Source organism: Vigna radiata, chromosome 7 (assembly GCF_000741045.1).
Source record: "Vigna radiata var. radiata cultivar VC1973A chromosome 7, Vradiata_ver6, whole genome shotgun sequence".
Taxonomy (NCBI): domain Eukaryota; kingdom Viridiplantae; phylum Streptophyta; class Magnoliopsida; order Fabales; family Fabaceae; genus Vigna; species Vigna radiata.
In genome coordinates this window covers 9,119,175-9,141,680 of record NC_028357.1, presented here as the reverse complement: position 1 = coordinate 9,141,680, position 22,506 = coordinate 9,119,175, and the positions used below count along the sequence as shown (strand labels likewise).

At 31.3% G+C, this 22,506-nt stretch overlaps 1 protein-coding gene across 2 annotated transcripts; it reads right to left on the bottom strand.

Moving 5' to 3' along the window:
• Positions 1-18,393: 18,393 nt before the first annotated feature.
• On the bottom strand, positions 18,394-21,950 carry LOC106766791 (probable inorganic phosphate transporter 1-8). Of its 2 annotated transcripts, none has more exons than XM_022784431.1 (3): positions 21,207-21,950; positions 20,613-20,897; positions 18,394-19,466 (listed from the first exon to the last, which is right to left on the bottom strand). In XM_022784431.1, the coding sequence occupies exons 1-3, from the start codon at positions 21,599-21,601 to the stop codon at positions 18,590-18,592; spliced, it is 1,557 nt and encodes a 518-aa protein (XP_022640152.1). In that variant the 5' UTR covers positions 21,602-21,950; the 3' UTR covers positions 18,394-18,589. The 2 variants fall into 2 exon arrangements, with proteins under 2 accessions (XP_022640152.1, XP_014507037.1); XM_014651551.2 differs by having other exon boundaries at positions 18,394-19,445.
• Between the last annotated feature and the right edge of the window lie 556 nt (positions 21,951-22,506).

Genomic DNA, 22,506 nt, shown 5'->3' with positions numbered 1-22,506 from the left:
TAATAGCAGGATTGTAGTTTGTAACTTGAACAAGCTGTTAGATTGCATAACTGTTGCTTTTTAATTCTTGGATGATATTTTATCAAGGGTTTGACACAACTTCTTATGGAATTTTGGTTGAAGGCATCATACTCAAGATCGTAAGTTTAAGACTTTAGTCTTACAAGATCTCTGCATTGGAATATACTGACATAGCATAAAATTTATGACCGAGTCGTAAAAATAAAATAATATTTTTGTCTTGGAAACATATTTCTATCGACAACCAAATAAAGCATTAATTAGAATGTGAATCTTATAAGATTCCTATGCTGGAATAGAAGATGTAAAAAAGTCTTAAAAGTGATGTGGCATGATGGAAACCACGAAAAATAAACTAAGATGTCACAAAATGACCCTTTGCAGTCGAGATGGCCTGACAAAAAATCTCTAGATGATAAATAAGGATCATTTCTTCACCACGTATGTATTAAAATTTAAAATCTAGAAGCTGCTATGATTGCATTTATCAACTAATAATGAACCTAAACTCATTTTATGCATAACTGCTTGTAATTACTTCTATCCACAATCAATGACAAGGACAATGGTGATGTTTCTCAAGATATAGGATATAGAAGAAAATACACAATGTACTTGGATTGTTAGATTCAACGATAATAGGAAAATTACCTGAATTTCAACTAAAAAAGTTTTCTTGTCTGGGATATATAACTGCTCTATTTTCACGAGTTTAAAGACAAAATGATTGTTGTTATATTTAGTCATGTTTTGGGGTCTGATTGATGGTTATAGTTGATGCATCCAGGGCAATATATTCTACAAAAACGCTACTACTAAGACTGCTCTATTCTGGGTTGAATTGAGTTATGCGGTTGTAATGAGTTCATGTATTTTTATGTTGTCATATGCTTAGGCTGTCCAAATTAGCTGCTTGTTATGAGAGGAATTTGTTCACTTTCCTTGATAAGCATTATACCTTCTAATTATTCCTGAAATTAACGTTGTGTGCATGTTGTTAGATGGTATAGGGTGTTAAAGTATATTGTTGTTTAAGCATGTTATTTGACGTTATTATGCAACAGTAGTTGTGTGCATGTTGTTGGATGGTATAGGATGTTAAAGTACATTGTTGTTTANATTGTTGTTTAAGCATGTTATTTGACGTTATTATGCAACAGTAGTTGTGTGCATGTTGTTGGATGGTATAGGATGTTAAAGTACATTGTTGTTTAAGCATGTTATTTGACGTTATTATGCAACAGTAAGTTACCCAGTTTAACAAGGTTTAATGGTCCTATAAGGTGAGCATTCTACTTTCCCGTGGTTGCAACCTTAGGTCTATCCAAGTAGCATTTTATGGTCTTATGATCCATTGCAGAGGGTTTTTAGGGCAGTGTGGTAGCTTCCTCAGTTGTTGTGGTGAATTACATGTGGTGGTGACCATTAAATATTGGCAACGAAGGTGTGTGACCATAACAATAATTGGATGGAAAGAGGGTGTTGTTTTGGTAATTAAGATGTTAGATTAGTAGTTTTGTGAAAAATCTGATGATATGAATAAGTTAAATACATTAGTTATACAATGATGTTGATTGTATTTTGTAAAATGTGTAGGATATATTGAGATGGATAGAGAATTTAATGAACCAGTAAGTATGGTATAATTGTTTCAAGAAGAACATATTGTATTATTTTTTGAAGATATTATGGGATTTCCATTTGAGAGAAGAACAATTTCAGAATGAGGAAATCAAGGAATCACTTTCTTCAGGGGAGACAAATTCTAATTCTAATAATGACAACTCTGATTTTGCTAGAGTTGTGGAAGAGCAAAGGCTCTTGAGGAGAAGGGTGGATAGTCATGTGCGACACCTTCTAGAGTTAAAAAGAAGTATAAGACATCTAGAAGAAAAGGTTTTCAATGAGATACCATCTTTTAATGATTGCAAACAACATGTTGACCAGAGCAATCATAGAATGCTTAAGACCGCGTGGAAAAATTGATAACATGGTAAGTTGTGTCATGAACCAAAACTTGTATAATAACAACCAATTATGTGAGTGGATAACTTTGATGAACTTTTGGTGTAGGTTATGTTGTTTGCCACTAGGATGATTGTGTATAATGAATTGCACATATCAGGAATGATTAGTTGCTGTTGTTTAAAAATTCTTGTGTGGGAATGTTTTCATTCAGCTACCGGTTAAGCATAGATGCCTCAACGACACCATCAGGGCTCGGAATGACACTGTTATTCGAATTGCAACAGCAAATGAAACTAACAACATCACTTTAATCAATATCAAGTTGCTCCCAAGCTTCCATTGTTGTCTGTTGTTGTTGACAAAAGGATAAAATGAAGAGGAAGTGAACTTAAAGAAACTTACACGATGTAACCTAACCCTATTGCAGAGCTTAAAACTTTGGTTACAAATGGTAAGGTATGTCTTGTTCTTGACGAAAAACAAAATATTAAGAGCAAGTAAACATAAACAAAGTAAATCGATCTCATAGTTAAGCAAAGAATTGGTTGTGTGCAACAAATGTAACCAAAACATTTCACATACCTCAAATCAACAGATACAAGTGCCAAGCTCTATGTTGTTCTTGATTAAAAGATAAAAGGAAAAGGAAGGAAACATAAACAAAGTTAATCTATGATTTAGCTAAGCAAAGACAACGTTGGGGGTGAAACAACTGTAATCGTAAAAGTGGCCATACCTCCAAAACGCGAAGACCTTCCTTGCACATAAATGTTAGGGCAACCTACATCAACATAACTTATAATAACATTCATACTCAATGATGAAAATGCCCTTATGAAGCATTAATTGAGATTGCTGGTGATAGAAGCATGGAATAACAACTCCATTTGGTGATAGAAGCATGGAATAACAACTCCATTTAATGCTTCTGCCAAATTTTAAAGACCCAGACCCTTTTTCAAGTTTCGAATACAATGAGAGGTAGGGAAGATTGTTTTTCGGTCATGTATTTATTAGAGCAACCGTAAACCCTAAAATTGGTAGAAGATGAAATGAATGAATGGAGTGGTCTAAGCCATTTATTGAGGTGCATCCCTGTCAATAACCACTGAAGTTCTATTAAATAGGTGAGTCAATACAACTATTTTTTGCAAAAAAATAAATTCTTGTGTTGCCCAGAAGGTTGTTGAAGTTATTTAATGTTGTTATTCTTTGTAGATTGCATCAAAAAGTAAAAACAATTTTACAATATTATTTAATTAAAAGCAACCATACATAATCAATTTATAAATTTCCATAATAATGAACCTTTTCATCTTTACTCAACATGAAATTTAGATTCAGACTTTATCATTATCTTCATTCAACAACAATCACACTTTTTCTCAGAGAATGAATAATAACTAGCATTTTTATTGAATGCCTTTCACAATGTGTCCTAAATAGTGATACTTTTGTTGTTGTGAATGAGCATGCAGATGCAGGAGGAGCTTCCAACAAATGAAGAAAGAATATGCAATACTGAGAAAGAAGCTTCAAACATATTTTCAGGTGAGTGAGGATATAGTGTGAAATTTGTGTTCATGTCTGTTGAGTTTGGGAGTACGGTAGACTAAATGCTTCTTTTTGTTTGTGCAGATAGCAAGGCAAGCTAGGCCCAAAGAGACAACATTTCGGCCCCTTGCAATTAGAGAAATGTGCTTTTCATGAGGGAAAATGTAATTGGTGAATTTTGTAACTAAGAAAAATGCATATTCACCACTTTAGGAAAGGCAATATCACCCGTTTTGGGTTACTATGAATATGTTTCCAAATGTTAAGGAAAATAATCTTTTTTCTAAAGTTCTTCTATAGTTAGTTCCACTAATACATAAGAACATTGCTTTACTTCTAAAGCTGTAAGTAATAGCATTACAATTCTCTCTCTCTCTATCTTTTATTTGGGCTCAATCGTCAAACATCTGAGAAAATTGAAAAATAGTAGGGCCATAACCCTGGCCGAAGAAAACACATCTATGGGAGAGAGAAAATACTACCAAAAACACAAATTTGTTCGGCATATCACCATATTCAATCATTCAATTACTGAAAATTTCAACTTGCATAAATGACAAATTTCAGCATGCATAAATGACTAATTGATGTAAAATTTTATGAAGAGAAGCATGAAAGCATAAAATTGATCTAAAAACAAAATTTGCAGAAGACCAGGTATGACTAGATAGTTTCACCTTCTTGAACATGAATTCTTCTTGATAGAGAATAAGAAAGCACTAATGATAATGACAGTAGTCCAGGTTCAGGAGAAAAATTGCCATAGGTATCATCTGATAACATTTCAGCACCATGGGATATCATCACATTAGGTACTCGTTACTTAAGCTCCAAGAGAGAAACTACTTTTACACAACATATGAACACTTTCTATAAAAATTTAATAGACAACTAGGTTTTGGTTCAAGTAGAACATCCAAAGAAAAGTGAAAGTAATGACAACACAAACTCAATTATCATATCTGAAACAACTATGTTGAAAGAAGAAATGCCAATTATCATAACTAAAAAGTCGTAATAAAAATGGTACTAAAGTTACATCTTCAAGTATAGATAATGAATATCAAGTAAGAAACATTTTGTGATGAAAAATATTATCTTGTTTGATATGATACTTGTCTTGAGATATTTAGGTGGAGTAAACGCCAAATTCGTACTATAAATTTTTCCATCTCGACTATATTTCATCAAACCAAACCATGAAAGTCTAGGATTGTAGTCCTGAATAACAAGTGGGGAAACAAAAAGACAGTCAACATTTATTATTCAGGCTAAGAACACAAACCATCCCATTTCATTGCCCTTTAATAATGTAAATAGGAACTTACTATTCAGGCTAAGAACATAGATCATTCCTGTCTTTACCGCATTCAATGTTTTTTTTCCAATTATTTTGAAATAATATTTAAGAGTGGGAAAAAAATAAAACAATTTCTCATTAATTATGAATAAATTATGACAACACCAATGTGTGAATAACATGGGGTTTTATGGTAAGAACAACATCACAACATTCACAACCACTCAATCAAATTATTCCAACTCTTCAAAAGGAGAATTCTTCAACCATCACCCTACTTATATTATTATTGTCACTGGTATCCCATTATTTTATTCTGAAGCTAGTTGTTTCTCAGAAATTTCATTCACTACATCACCTAGAATCATTAAAATGATATATAAATTATAAAAGTCAATGAAACCTACACTTCACACACTTATTATCTTACCTTCTACCACTAAACCTTCAGGTGCATCTTTATATGCTCATTTGTAGGCAGCTTCAATTCCTTCCGAAGAATCTTTGAAAAAACCCACTAAAATGTTCTTATTTTCACTTACGTTATAATTGATTTGAGATTCTCTACTTGCAAAAACCTTAGTTACCAAACTCTCTTCCTTATGAGGTTTCACACTCAGAATTCAGAGCTCATCAACCTTGCCCTCATTACTCTATGGTTTTCGAAAATGAAGGAAAAACAAAACGAAAGATAGACAAATGTAGTAAAAAAAACAAAGGAAAAAGAAGCATACAACTTTCTTCCGATGATGACGTCCACCCTTCGATTAAGTGGCACCCATGGAGTTCTCGTGTTCTCTATCAGCCCCAACCCTAGCACACCACGAAAACTTGCTCTTCTACTTCTCGCGTTCTCTATCAGCGGCTACGCTAGCACAATAGGAACACTTCCTCTTCCACTTCTCACGTTCTCAACCCCAACCCTACAGAGCTAGAACACTCGTTCTTCGAAAACGAACCCTAGCAGAGCTAAAACACTCCTTCGAAAATGAAATTGTGGCAAAAGTGAATGAAAAAATCAGTCAAGTGAAATCAGAAACACAACGTTTCATTTAAGGCATAAATGACTAAATTACCCTTCGGCACATTCACGAAATTTGGGTCCCACTGTTTCAAATGAATATGAAAAACTTTGAGCATGTCAAAGTATTCTTTTCATTTCTTTATATGTCGTCTCCTTTAAGGGATTCAAGACTGAATACTTAAGGGTGCGAATAACAAAGATCAGTCGACCTAAGTTTTTCGATTAGGTCGATTGGCCCAAATTTCTTCTTTATTGGATTCGAAGTTCCTAAAAGATAACATCGTGTCATAAGTCCACCATGACACCGGATAAAGCGGCCGCCGTAGAGATGAACGATTAGCTCCCTCATTGCCTTCTCTCATAAAATCTTGTCATGTGCCACGGGTCTACAAACCTCTATAATGAGACATTTGGTAAGCTTTCTTTATCAATATTTGATGATCACTCAATGTTAACATGCTACATTTTCTCTAATTTTTTTCAGAAATAATGACTTTCCACGATCCAAAATCAAAATATTTGTTCAAAAAGATCTCTGCTCGATAGGATCTTCGGGCACTCCACCAGTGAGTCGCACTCCAACACCAAGTCACCTAACACCAAGTCGCGCTACCGCTGCTGAAGGAAGCTAACGATGGACCAACGGTTGTCCTGCCTATAGTTATCAAACTAGAATTATTCTAACTCATTGTGATTATTTAAACGAACTAGGTTCATATCCAAATTCACCTTTTATTTTGAATCATTATAAGATATAATTTGTCATATTGATCACAGTCATGGTGTTGTCAATTAGACTTCAAATAAAATTAAAGTTACAAAAGAATTTATACTCCTTTCTAAATTGAAAAAACGAACCAATGATTTGAGATCTATTTAACTTTAATTTGTATTGTTGGAGGCTGGCAAGGGTTTTAAGGTATCTCTTTCGTCCTTTTATTTATTATTTCGTACCATTCCTTTCTGAAAAAAATATCATATTAATATTGGAAGGTTCGTGGAAAAAAATGAGATAAACCAAGAACAAAGTAAATCCCAATCTACGCTAGCTAACAAAAGAAATATGTAGTATTAATCTTATGGTATTAGTAAACTTATTTATAATTACATATCTTTCCTTCGCTGACATGAGAAAAACATCATAAATGGAAGGTTCTTGGGAAAACATGAAGAAAAATACTGCAAATTAACAACAATAAAATCCTAATCTGTAATCAAAGGAATAAGTATTATTATTAACCTTATGGCAGCTGTCACTATTTCTATTTAATGTCGTCTTCTTGATGTGTTGACATTTTCTGTAACCTCATATGTATTGTATAAAATAAAATACCTTAATTTGATGCATTTGTCATTGTAATCTTGGCATTTATATATAATCTTTGAAGGATCGATCATTCAGTTTGCTAAAAGCATCCACATCCTGGTGTAGTATATGCTTCGTATATTGCAAAGTATTAGATAATTCCTTTTTAAAAACTGGCTGTGACTATAGGTTATAATTTACTAACTGGTTTGCCTTAATCTGCATTTTATGGTTTTTTTTTTCATTTAATTGAGTACATATATTTGTTAAACAGAGTTAATTTGATTTCTTCCATTAAATTTGAAATGCAGGAAACACTATAAGGGAGATTTAAATAGTGTTTTAAATTTTTTCGCAAATCTTGGTAACTATTACAGATGTTAGACGAAATGCAATAATTATTAGACGTGTGTATTCTTAATAAAGTTTTTAGAAAAATGTTTTAAACAAGAAAAACAATAATACAAGTATTTTTACACTCAACATGAGGTACGCTAAGTTTTTTCTTAAGACCTCTTAAGAGGTTCCACTAATCATTTATAAAGATTACAATAAGTACTTACTTGTATACAAGTATTATCAACCACATTTTGTTCCCCTAGTCAACCTGACTAGTCTGAATTTAACCGCTCTTGGTATCAACCCTAAATAACCTGTTTAGATCGTTTAGACGATGTAAGCTTGGAAAGCAGGAGAGTAAGAATATAGATCTCTTGCAATAAATATTCTCTTGTGTCTTTTCTTCTGCGAGTTCTTTTTATATAGTCTTCTTAGAGAGATGACCATTGGACATAGAGTTGATTTCCAAATAGACTTCATAATCTTTTTGGGTAGGTAGTCAGACTTAGGTCTACGTTGTAGAGTGACAGTGCTTTCTCATCGCTTTCTTTCATAAGTAGCTTGTACGGTCCTTCAAAGCTAATATTTTTGAGGAACCATTCTAGGAATATCTTCCAATCTTCCAACATCTTTCTGTTCTTTGTGTAGAGCTTCTAAAGTAAGTATGGTGTTGTCATTTCCTGAATAGGCAAAGAGAGCAAGCACACAAGCAAAGAAACACTTTTTCATACAACATTAAATGTTTTAAACGTTGATGATCGTTAAGCATGTTGCGTTTTAAAAATACTTTGGCACATGTCAGCATCATCTGGTGTAAACATTGTTTGAAACAAAACGTTTAATATATTAGATTCAGAGAATGTAATCTTTAAACACTTGTTTTATAAACCTATTTAGGCTTCATTACAAGACCCTTTAACTTTTGTTCGGATGTTATAATGATTAGACACTCTGTTAAGAGTTATATAATATTTAGCACTTTTTATGTCAATGTCTTATACGCAACTAGATAAATAACATGTGACATTAACGTAAATTTTTATTTTCTATTTTTTAATGTCAAGATATTGAAGTCCCTTTTTTTTTTCTATCTCTCTACTTTCCTCCACCGTCTTCACCCCTGTCACCTCCCACTACATCTAAGTTCCCACAAAACTAAAACTCTTGAATAACAAAACAAAGTTATCAAGACGTTATGCCATATAACATTTTGATACTCCTTAAACTATGAAACCATAGGAAATATTCCAAGTTATGCTCAATGTCCATAGGAAATATTCCAAGTTATGCTCAAAGTAAGGACATTTTGGAAATGTTAAGGTTTTTGTGTTGTGTGAAGATGGAAAAGGAGTTTGAAACAAAGTTTCTTTTGAAAGGTTCAAATTTGGGAGGTGGACGAAGGTGAAAGGAGAAAAAAAGAAACCGAAAGGATTATAAGGTAAACAATGTGCCATATATTTTGACTTTTAAAACTTCCAAACGATATTAATATTTATTTAATAAAAAAATCAAATTAACTTTATTTAACAAATATTAATTGAGTACAAATATTAAAACTTAATTAAATAAAAATAAAAGAATCCAAATGAATCATAAGTCTAAATACATTAATAACCATAACTTATACTATATATAGTTGTGAATGATATAGTTGAAATGAATAAAGGATGGTAACAGAGAATTAATAAATATAATATGATGAGACACTTTCTTAAACAGTGGTGCTTCTTATAGAAAGAAAGTAGTTAGGTCTTAAGGCTATAGTAAAAGAAATCTGAGTATACGTAATATGCTTCAATAATCAATCGCTTTATTGTATAAAATGTTTTATGAAACAGAGGATGAGGTAACAATTTCTTGTTAGTTTAGATTCTTTTTAAAGTTTTATAAAAATATCCCTCTTTCTTTTCATATCCATGATAAATCAACTTATTTTTTAAATAAAGTTTAAAAAATTTCAAATTTATTTATTCAAGAAAATAACTAATATAATGCGTGTAACAATTGAAAGATATTAAACAAACTAGTAAAATAAATGTATTTATAAGAGATTATTAGACGAATAACGAATAATTTAGTTTGTAGATAATGCTTTGATACTAACACATAGTAAGAGATAACATTTTTTCGATTGAAGGTTTTGAGATATCTATGCATATAATAAACAGGAATAAAAAAATGAAATCAAGTAACTTTTACCATAACACGTGTTACGTGAGATCACGTTAAGTTCACACCCTTCCTTTTTATTATACTCTCATTTAGTAATGTTAAAAACTAAATTTAATAAATTTTAATATTGTTAAATAGGAATAGTAAAAAAATGGGAAACATCAAGGTCATACATCTATTTTGCTTTTCTATTTTACTTACAATTTGCTAGTAATAGAAAAGTGTTAAGATGTATTTACTAGATGTACCACAACCTTGTAGCTAATGACATACAAACTCATTAAGCCATAACATTCAATATTTTTGTCTTGTCCTTGGGTTATGAATCTCTAAATTTGTATTTGGTTATTCTTATCAAAATTATAATTAAGAACAAATTGAGTCTATAATTCCTAATTTTGTTCTAATTATTAATTTATTATTGTAATAATTACTATGTTGACTTAGTTATTTTAAAAGTATTAATTTAAACACTAATAAAAAAGCGTATTATGAAGAACAAATAAGTAATTATCATGATTGTTGTTTAATGAGAACTAGAAAATAATATTGTATGAAAATTTTTATAACATAGACAATCTTTCATGTTCTTTCCACAGCAAGAATTTACTAGTAATTTATAAAATATAATAAACTTGATAATTGTATTTGAATAATATGAAGATTAACTACTTATAATTAGTGCAATGAACTGTAATTTCCTTTTAGAGATAACCTTTGTTCCCTTCAACTTCGAATAAGTCTCAATTGCTATGTATAGACGTGTCAAATAGGTCTCTATAATAGGCCATGGTCCTAGACCATGTGGGTTGGGGCCAAAAAAGTTCACAGGGCTAAAAAAGCCCTTTATTAAAAAAGTCCCAAAGCCCTGTGGGTCAGGGCCAGCCCATGGGCTTTCTTTTTTACAAAAAAAAAAACTAAATATCTAACAATAAATTATATTTTTACTGAGAAAAGAAACACTTATGTTAAGTGTTATAACTTGGCCCCATTTGAGGGGCTTCTTAAGAGGGGACTTTTTTAAGAATGGGTTAGGACTAACTCCAAGGTCATGGATCAAATTGACAGCTCTAATTGTAAGTCATTTTTGGGTCGCGAAACTCTCCTTGAAGAGCATTTCCTTTGCAAGTATATCTCTTCAGTTATACCCTATTCCTTCATCTAAACTATATTATAGTTATTTTATTAGCTTTATGAGTATCCCACTCCAAAATTTGTCTTCATCTATTAGGTGCTGGAATGACCTTTAATTATCACCCTTCACTACATAATTAATATATATATATATATATATATATATTTAATTTATTTATTTGTTAAACCATTTTTTCAAAATTAAAATTAACAAGTTAAACATATTAATTGCAAAGCTACGTCAATTTGACTTTTCTGAGTCTAACCATAAGTAGAAGTGATGCTAGATTTATGTTTTCAAAATAAAAATTCATTCGATTTTTTAAAGAAATAAAATGTTTTTCTTTGTATTAATAGTAAAATAAATATTTTGAAAATTGCTAAAGGTGGATAAGTTTTTTTTTTTTACGAATATTGAGGAGAATAAAATAATAGGGGAGATGAAATAAACTTTTGCATAATTTTTATATTAATTAAAATTTAGTTTTAAATAAAAGCATAAAACAAATTTTATAAATTACTTTACAAATAAACTAATTTTAGTTTAGAAAAAAAGGCTACTTCTATTTTCTTTCTTTTACATTATTTTATATATATATATATATATATATATATATATATATAATATTATATTTATTGGAATGTAATTATGAATTAGTTTAAGATAAAACTTATAAAATAAAAGCTCATAAATTTTTAAAATTTTGAATTTAAAATACTATCAATCTTTTAAGTGAATTAAACTTAAATCTTCTCAGACTTGAACTTTTACCAATCAAATTCCCTCCTAAAAGACCCATCAATATCATTACGTAAATTTATTATCTAGTATCTCAAAATAATTAATTAATTATATATATAATTAATTAATTAATTAATTATATATATATATATATATATATATATATATATATATCTTCATATGAAATTATTAATAAAAGAAAAAAATACAAAAATTATAGAAGAACCGTCAAACAAAATATTATGTTTGAAAATCAATTAAAGTTTATAAATATTATACATTATTAATACATTTTCTTGTAAGTATGTGATTATTGAATTTGTCTTTTTTTAAAACCAAAATCTTGTCATAAGGTTTTTTCCGAAAAAAGATTCAGTTATTTTACCACAATTTTTCTTTCAATTTTCAAATTTTTCAAATTCAAGTTTTTTTTTTATTAATTTTTATAAAAACACAGAGAGAGAGCGCTTTGGAGTGGGCTAAAATTTAATTAAAGTTTTGGAGTGGGGCTAAACCCACTTTAGCCCTGTCCCTAACCCACTTAAAAGGGGCTTTGGGGGTTTGGGCTTTTTTCTGACCCCCTACTTAAGGGGCTTCTTAAAATAAGATTTTTTCAATAGTAGGTTGGGGCTGGCCCTGGGGCCATGGGTTATATTGACACCTCTAGCTATGTAAAAGTTAATTTACATTGAAATTATGCTTAGTATGGAGAGTAAAATTAAATTATATAACATAGCAAATAAACATAGTAAAAAACTTAGGCTTATAGTGCACTTTTAATATCCAAAGTTTTAGGTTAATTGTGTGTAATGAACACAAGAACCACAACATAATGCTGCGAAGGAATTACTACCAATTGTCAACAGTTCCTAGAGGTTCAAATAATATTAGATACAATTATGTTTTACATAAATATAATTTAATTTATTAACAACATTTTTACTGTTGCAAATAAGGTGCTAAGTACATTCATCCTTCTTCTTTTTCCATTTTCAAATGTATCTAATATGTATTGATGCACCTCTTCACCTTTTTTTCCAACAAATTGAGTGGCAACATGGTCAATAAATCCTTATATGTGTGTATTCTCCCTCTTAGTGCATCTATGATGTAAATACCTTAAAAATTGAAACTATACAATGTTAAAATAACATTGAATATATTCAAACTTGATAAAATAATAAAAGTTTGCTTACAACAACCTAAGTTGTATTACTGATATACATGACATATCAGTATCAGAAAGAACTTAAAAAAATCCTTCTGACATACATAAAAGGGGAGGCTAGAGATCTTGTTTGTGACTTGAATAAACATTTCTAACTGTATAGGTGTTAGGGAGATAGTCGTTGTAGTTACACTAAGTTGTTCTTGAATTGTCGGCTATAGTAATGATTCATTCACATCTTCCTCCCCTTTGTGCTCCAATCTATTATACATATTTAAAGACATAAATAACATTAGTATACACCAATAAGAAATAGAAACTTTATAATTAAGATAACTAAAGACAATTATCTCCTTTACAATTTCTTTCAGAAACCTAACTACCCCTCTTAAGTGGGCATAAGGACCGACATCTTGAACGTCTATAACCACCACCCTCATCATATCAGTTGTAATGTTTTCATAGCGTATGATTAACCCCAATGTATACATTTTACCTAAGATAACAAAATAATATTTGTAAAATAAATTAAACAATATAATTCATCAGACAAAAGATGACAAATAATATAATTAGACAAATTAAAAGCCACAAGCACTTAAAGGGATCATTGATAACACTATTGTTGATTCGATCAAATTAATACTACTAAACTATAACGTGAGCATTACTAAGATTATAGCCATTAAAATACAAAGGTTAAAGTCAACTCTAAAATCGTCTCCCGGTGAATTCAGAATTGATTTCTAACAAATTAATTTTTACAAAATCTATACAAAAAAGGTTAATAAAATAAAATAAAATAAATAATAGAAAATAAAGATAAATAAAAGAGACAAAATATTACATAAAAAATTAAAATAAAGAAAGAAATAAATTAGAATAAGATAAAAAGAGATAAAAAATAATAATAAAGAAAATAGATTGATTATACTGTTTTTTCAAAATAGGATTCATCATTAGTTTTCTAAAGATTATTATTATTGATTTCTTATCTAAGATTTCAAATTAAGCAATATAGCTTCTCATTTATTGGTGTCCTCGCTTTTGACCAAAGTAATATCTCAATTAAAAGCAACCTTTTAGATTAATCATAGCACATTTAACGAAAGTAACTTCTCAGTTAAATACTATTATGCCTAATAATGTGTATTATTTTACCTTTTATATCTAGTAAAAACTAATTAACCAATGTAATGATTAATTCTAATAAAAATTTTCACCTTTAATCAAAGTAACTTCTTAATTAAAATTAAAAATTCTAGAACTCATGTGATTGTTATGTTATGTAGATTTAATACCGTCCTAACTTGTCCTAACTTGCCACAATGTAAAAATCATTACTTTTACTTGATTAAGAGACAAAAGAGATAGACAAAAATAAATCACAAGAATCAAAAGAATAAACAAATTTATTCATCTAACATCAAAATCTAGTTAAAAGTTACAACAAAATCACTCTAAAGGCTTAACACTCCAAGAAATGTAAAAATAACATCAAAATATAATAAGAGAGGGTGGAGAACATGAAAGATGGTGGAGAGAATGAAATTATTAGGTCTCCTAAAGGGTTCTTAAGCTCCCTCAATGAGTTTATGAAAGTCTCTATATATAGAATTTTAATCAGATTTTGTTTTGGGTTTTTTTGTTGCTATAATCATCTTTCTAATAATGTAATGTCCTCCAATTATCTTCTAAGTAATCTAATATGTTCAAGATATATTTTATTGTTGTGAAAATCTAAAAAGATTCAAGAAAATCTTGCTAGATTAAAAAATACTTTAGCAAATATTATATTTTGACATTTACTAATATAGTTAAATAAGATAATTATTTAAAATATTAAATAAAATATCCAAAAATATATTTGCTTCAAATTATCTTTTATCATAAAAATACATCAATGAAAGCCTTTTTTTTGGAAAATGATATAGAAAAACTACAAGGTTTAATTTTTATTCTCTATTCATTTTTCCTGACTTAGTCAAACTTCTTTACTTTTTCATGTTTTTCTTACCTTCTTCATATAATGCTTGACTAAAACTCTTATTGGTTTTGATTATTTTCTATTCTTGGATTTATCTTTAAGGTGTTAATAATTTTTTTTTCACATCTCCATGAGCTTAACTTAATTGTAGTCCTACTAAACACCTCAAAATATCCAAAGAATTTTTAAGCAACAAAAAAACTTTATTTAAAATGTTTTTGAATCTCACTCTTAATAAAACAAATTATAACGTATCCTAATTAAAATAATATTTTAAAACATATAAACCAATTAAGAATCTAAGATTAAAGGTCAAATGGGGATATAAATATGCACTCATTAATTATCAATTAACAACTAATAGTCTATATCAATAATTGGAGAAGTCTATTTAGGGGAAATATCACAATTCCTTTTTATGCTAATACAAATAGGAAAAGGTTGTTGAGGGGGATTACTAGATTGGGCTGATGAAAAGGCTAACTTTGCTCTCATGTTTGTTAACAACTGTTCCCACATAATAGAGTACTCTTTCTTCATCTTTATTTTAATATCGTTCCTTATTTCCTATCTCATTTATTCTTTAATAAACCCAAGGACTTCCTCACTAAGACGGGCTTTACTATGATGAGCTGATGGAGGACCAAAGAATTGTTGGATGCTTAACAAATTTTCCAACACCATGAACATGTTCAGGATGCTCTCTGGATAACCAATGGCAACCACCAATATGTTCTCACACCCCTAGGGATTGAACGATTCATGTGTGCTTTGCTCGATCAACTCATCCTACAATCCAAAAGTTTGAAGTTATTAGCATGAAAAATATGTTAATAAATTATTCAAATTTGCAATTGGTTTGGGTTAATTATAATGACATCAAAGTATAGAATGAAGTGTGTTAGAAATATTTTTACTTAAATAATTTAACCTACATATATGAATTTACCTGAAAAATAGGATCTAATCGTTTATCCTTAAAAGCTTGGCTTGTGTCCTCGTCAAGGAGCTAATACCTCTGACAAGGAGTTTTATCACTTAAGACCATCTATATAACGACTTGTAAGCATAGTCTTAAAATTCTTCCATCGTTCACCAGTAGATGAAATTTATTTAGTCCTCAACATTTATTTGTTTGGGACGTCATATGTGACCTATACAATAAAAATCAATTACGTATATTAAATACCAGTTATACATGTTCATAATAAATTATATGTTAAGATTTCATACTATGATACTCAACCAAATCTAGTTCTTCACATTCTCTAGAACTTGGCCCCAATCATAACAAAGAAGTGATGCCTTGCTTTAACTAAGCAAGGCCAAATAATTGTGGAATTGAGTCATATTCTCTCCCAAAGCTTTACAGGTTTGCATATCAAAATGGATAAGCATTCTCTAATTAGTGTTGCGGCTCATTGTCAATTCTCTCAACTTAGACCGACTCCTACTTTTTTTTGTACACGTTCAAAACTAAATTAACTCTTAGTAATAAAAACAATATAAAATTTGAAATACATCTAAAATGGAATTTATACATAGTGAAGTTGGAATGTTTTCCTACAAACCTTTATGGTTGTCATCACGTATGGTATAAACATTATCTACTTCATATCGACATTCAAGGTTGGCATATTTAATGAGAAAGATTGAGTTTCACCAATATCATGTATGAATTCATCACTGCCATCAGTACCATGCTTGGTTCTACCTTTACTACAAAAAGTATTTTTTTTCACGAACAAAATTTGTATGTAACACATAAAATTCGTAAGTAATTGAATATTATCCACGAATTACATTTGAAAAAAAAATTGTATGTAAAATAGGCATAGGTAAATTTACATACGGAAAAAATTTGTATTACTAGTTGAAAAACACTGTTTAACGTCGGCTATTTTGGCCTTTTAATGTCAGATCCTGAACCGACGTCTATTCGAGTGACGTTAAATGAGACGTCGGACCCCATAGGTCAGACGTCTATATAGACGTCGGACTATATAGGTTAGACGTCTATATAGATGTCGGACCCTATAGATCAGACGTCTAAAATGTCGTCGTATTTGATAGGATCTTTCTCCGCTTGAGGCCTCTCGAGTTGCTCCTAAGTCATGGTGGTTTGAGTTTACAACTTTATATTTTAGTTGAAGAGAATGGATTGTATGTTCTTATTTTGTATTGGACGGTTTTGATAATGTAGTGAAGGGAATTAGAGGAGTGCAAAACGCAAGAAATCACCGTCCAAGAACGCTACCTAAGGACATGAGCAAAACTGCACAAAAACTCAATGAAAACGCATTTTAATTGGTTCAAATAAAAAATAATTCATCAAAGAGTAATGTAATCGGAGTAAAATTAATTTTAAACGGTGCAAAAGTGAGAAAACGAACCTGAAAAATGTAGCCTGTGCAGAGAAAACGTGAGGAAGATGATGAACAATGAGTGCGCGTAACTACTGCCTCGCGTTCGTAGTGTTTTAATGCAGACATTTAGACATTGGTTCCCCTTACAACAGACGTCTAAAGTGCTTTAGAAGTCGGAGTGATGGGATCAGACGTCTAAATGGAGTCAAAAAGTGACTTTTTAAATTTCTGGATTTAGGGTTTCGACGTCGGTTCCCCTAATAACAGACGTCTATAATATTTTAGACGTCGGGGCTCTCCCAACTAACGTCTATATGTCTGGCAGGTAGGTGAATAGCCATTAATTTCCGTCACATAGACGTCGGGGCCCTTCCTAACTGATGTCTATATGATTGAAAGAAATGACTTTTCACCCACATGTCAGACATATAGACGTCAGTTAGGAGGGGCCCCGATGTCTAAAATATTATAAACGTCGGGACACCTTCTAACTAACGTCTATATGGCCAACTTATTTACGAAAATGCCACCAGTCGTCAATATATGTCATGCTTACCCTTAACCGACGTCTAAGGGATGACGTTAAATAACGTTTTTGCACTAGTGTATGTAATGTTACATACAAATTATTTTGTATGTAATGTCTTAAGAAATTATCTACACGTAAACTGCATACAAAATAATCCGTAAGTAATGTTGAATGCATATATATATATATATATATATATATATATATATATATATATATATATATATATATATATATATATATATATATATATATAAATTACATAAGGACTAATCCGTAATGTTAGATGAATTACATACGAATTATTCCTTATGTAAATCTATATAACAATGATGAAGATAAAGTCCTAGAGTAAATGACAATGAAGGAAAGCAAACATGAACATGAAGGAATGCAAACTCAACGAGAATGTGAGAAGTATGGAACTCAGAGAGAACGCAAGCGCGTGAACTAAGTGCGAGGAAGAAACTCAAAGAGAATGTTGGGAGAATATGAAAATTTAAATATTATACCAATTGTAATGAATAATCGATATATTATGTATGTTTTGAAATTAAAATAATTGAATTATTCAAGTTTCTATATTTGTTTTAGGCTTAACTAGAAAAACTTTTTAATATATTAAATTTATCCTTTCACTTTTTATATCAACTCTTAGTCTTCCTATTTATAAAATTGTTACTAGATCACTTTTTATGAATTCGAATCAACATAATATGTCGCTGTAAAAAAATCTATTTCCAATAGTAAGGTTTGATGCATACGCACATCTTCCGTGTGGTATCAACTAAATCAAGGATTTGTATTAGTAATCACCAAATAGTCTTCCATAATTCATGGCTGTTGGATATATCTTCAAAATGTTACATTATAATATACTTTACTTATCAACAGAAAGTGACAAAAGTTATCAACAAAAAATCACGATTCACCACAATGCACGTACAACCTTAAACGCAGGCACCCACCCAGCAAGGAATCAAAGATTATTATGTTGCTCTACTTCATTGGTCTCACTATCAACCTCATTCTCTTCCAAGGACCTTCCCATGGTTTCCCTGGTGAAAAAGTAGGTGATCACCATTCCCAATAAGCACACTCCTCCAAGTATGATAAGGGTAACCTGCATCCCAATTCCCTTACTGTACCCATACTCCTTTTTCTTATGAGAAGCCCAAAGAAAGCCCACAGAGCCAATCATCGCTCCAACCTTCCCAGCTGCCCCAGAAATGCCATGACAAGTTGACCTAAACCTGGCTGGGAAAAGCTCAGCGGGGACTATGAAAGTGGTAGTGTTGGGGCCAAAGTTGGCAAAGAAAAAAGCAAGGCCATACAAAACCATGAACCATTTGTTCTCTTCATGGTCGGGAGTAGTCCAATAAGTGTAATAGGGAACTCCAATGATGAAAAAGATGACTGCCATGAAGAAAAAACCCATCATTTGAATTTTGACCCTGCCCCATCTATCAATGAAGTAGACAGAGAAGAAGTAACCGGGGATGGTGGAACACACTGTGATAACTGCTTGGATCCAAGCCACATGGATAGCCTCCTTATAGACGTCTACTTTTCCGTTTTCATCGAGGTAGCGTTTGTATATTTCACTTTGGAATAAAACTTGGCTGTAGAAGACAATGTCCACCAGGAACCATGTTGAAGAACATGCAAAGAGGTCACGACCATGGCGGCGGAAGAACTCCCTGGAAAATAGAGGGTAGGGATGTGGGATTGGTGGCAAAGGGTATTCCTCTGCTATCATGCTCAGTCTTACATCAAGAACTTTCTCCATGTCCTTTGCTGCTTGCATCACATTGTGTTCCACTAACGCTGTGTACCTGATCATCCATTGCATCTCACTTTCAAACAATAATTATTATAATGGTCCATAATCTTAATATTACACCTTCTCCCACCTAACAATAGTGATCATAGATTTATAATATATTTTGATAGCGTCTAAGTTTAAGCTTAAATCTAATTTTATTTATAAATGAGTTTAATCTTACTTTATTATAAGATGATGGAGTAACGTTGTAAAAGATTTTGTAATGGATATTTAATTCCTTATTTTAAACCTAGTATTACGATGTTTGTGTTTTTTATCTTATCCTGTTCCCTGCCCACAGCCCAACTGTGACCAGGTGGGTTCTCGTCATGACAAGGAAGTAAAAAATCATGCCAATTTTTTTTTATGAATTGTTTACGAAATGGTTGACTTCGATAAAGAAAAAAAAAGTACTGTACTTGGATGATTTGGTACGGAGTTACAAAAATTACCACTATTATTGTAAAAAAAAAAAAAAAAACTTTCTTGGTTATTATAAATACTAGAAAATGTTTATTTAATACCATTTCTTTCTTTTATTGAGTGCAACTAGGATTTTCTGTTTTGTACCTGGCATTCTTTCATTGGTGCACGTGAGACACGTGATTTCTTGGTTTGGTCTTTATAGTGTAATCTCCTTGATTTGTTGAATGCTTAATTTTCAACATGTACACCTGAATAATAATACTCCATTTTTTTTTCTCTTGGTAGAAAGAAAAGAAATAGAGGGAAACATAGAAGAGAAAAACAATTTTATTTGTGATGTAGCCAATCCTGTGCACACTCATTCAAATAAACTTGAATCTACATATTCATATTTTATAATTTATTTTATTTTCTCTCTCTTCATTCCACGCCACTTATCTTATTTTTTGTCTTCCTTCTTATTTACACATTTATTGTGAAAGAAACTCAATTAGAATCATCACCGGTATGTCTTTGTCTAATTTTGGTTGTATGCTTCCTCACTCACCAAAATCGGCAATTCATTAAAATCACAGGACACAGCATATATTTATCTCATTTTCGTTGGACGCAAGAAAAATTATATTCTTATTATTATTATTATTATTATTATTATTATTATTATTATTATTATTATTATTATTATTACAAAAATTAAAAAGTGAGAATTTGTGGAAAGTGAAAATATAGTCAATGGAGACAGGTAAACTACCTGGCAGTTTCGGGCATCATCATGCGCCAGTAGTAAGTCATGGCTGCCGGAACGGAACCCAGCATCAGTATCAACCTCCATGCGACGTCAGCCTCCGACGACTTCGACGCCGCACGAAAAATGGAGCACACCACCACCGTCACGGTGGAGCTCGCCAATATGCCGAACCCTTGCATCGAAAACACCGCCGCTATGAACGACCCTCGTGTCCTCTTGTTCGCAAACTCCGACATTATCGTTGAAGACAGAGGGTAGTCCCCACCAATCCCCAGCCCCAACATAAACCTAAAACATAACCCATTCTCATCATAAATTCAAACCAAACATTTTTCTAATTACTACTATTTATCAATAAAAACATGCTCAAAAAATCTTCAACCAGATTGAATTACAATAATTGAAACAATTAACGAAAGTCGACTTTTAGTGTGAAAGCAATCACTTTTTTAGATCAAATAGCACTTAAAAGTTGACTTTGTTTTATACCCGTTATAAGTTTGATGTGAGAAAGACTACAGAAATGTTGGGAGAGAGACCAAGATTATGAATGTAAAAAGGTTTTGTACGGGTTTGAGGAAGTTAAGATTTTGAAACCTGAAGAAGCCAAGAGTGACGAAAACGCATGTTTTTCTTATGCAAATGGAGAAGGCAGAGGCCAAGGAGCTGAAGACCATCAACAGCAAGGCGAATCCGTACACTCGGCGGCGCCCCTTGAGATCGCCGAGCCTTCCGAACAGGAGCTGACCGACGGCGGTGCCCAGAAGAGCAGCAGCAACGAGGGCGGAGGTGACGAGCGGAGGGGTTTGAAACTGGTTTTGTCCCTTGCGGTGGTCGTAATATATCCTTCCCATCATCTTGATGATGAGAGTGATTGAGAAAAGGTCATAGGCATCGGTGAAGAGCCCCATCCCTGCAATGATGATGGCTTTGAAGTGATAGTATTGTGTCCTGGCTGTGTCAAGCTCAGACAACACCCTCAACCTCGCCATTTTCTGCAATTCCCTTCAAGCTAGATCCTTAATTCACCTTACAAGCATGACCACATGGTCTCTTAGGTGACGACTCTGAACATAAATGTGTAGGCACTTATGGGGTAGATTATGAAGAGATAAGGGCCACAATTTCTGTGCTTTAATTAGCGTATTCCGGCTTCTTGGAACTAATAGAATTAGTTTTTGTTGTATGTAGCGAGGAAATTGATGTGAGAGAAATAATGAGGACTATGAAGTAGGAAGCTGGGTGGAAACCGAATTTGACAAGTTATTTGAAGAACCAATTAGGTTATAAGTCAAACCTATGACTGCATCATTCTACACAAGATGCGAATCAAATTCAAGGTTCAATCATGGTAAATTCCTATTATATTTCACATACATGCCGGCGTTATTCCTGTCGCCATTTTTTTAATGCCGGGGCTCTAAGCTCTCAAGCCCCTACACTTTGCTTTCTGTAACTAACTCAACATGTTTTACCCAAGATTCCGACCAAGTTTCTAAATTTAAACATAGATTTTATCTTTTTTTATTTTTGTAAAATCTACACTAGACTCTTTGCAAGATATATTATTATTATTATTATTATTATTATTATTATTATTATTATTATTATTGTTATTATTATTATTATTATTGTTATTATTATTGTTATTATTATTATTATTATTATTATTATTATTATTATTATTATTATTATTATTATTATTGATGTTTAATAATTTGAGTTTTACTGCTATGCAACTTATTGTTCAATTAATCTATCTTTTTATCACTTTGTAATATAATTTATGTAAATAAATCATTGTCACAGGAATTAATGATGACATCTGTAGATTTAATAAATGAAAAATGATATTTTAACACCATTTTTTGACATCATTTTAACACTGCACACGTGT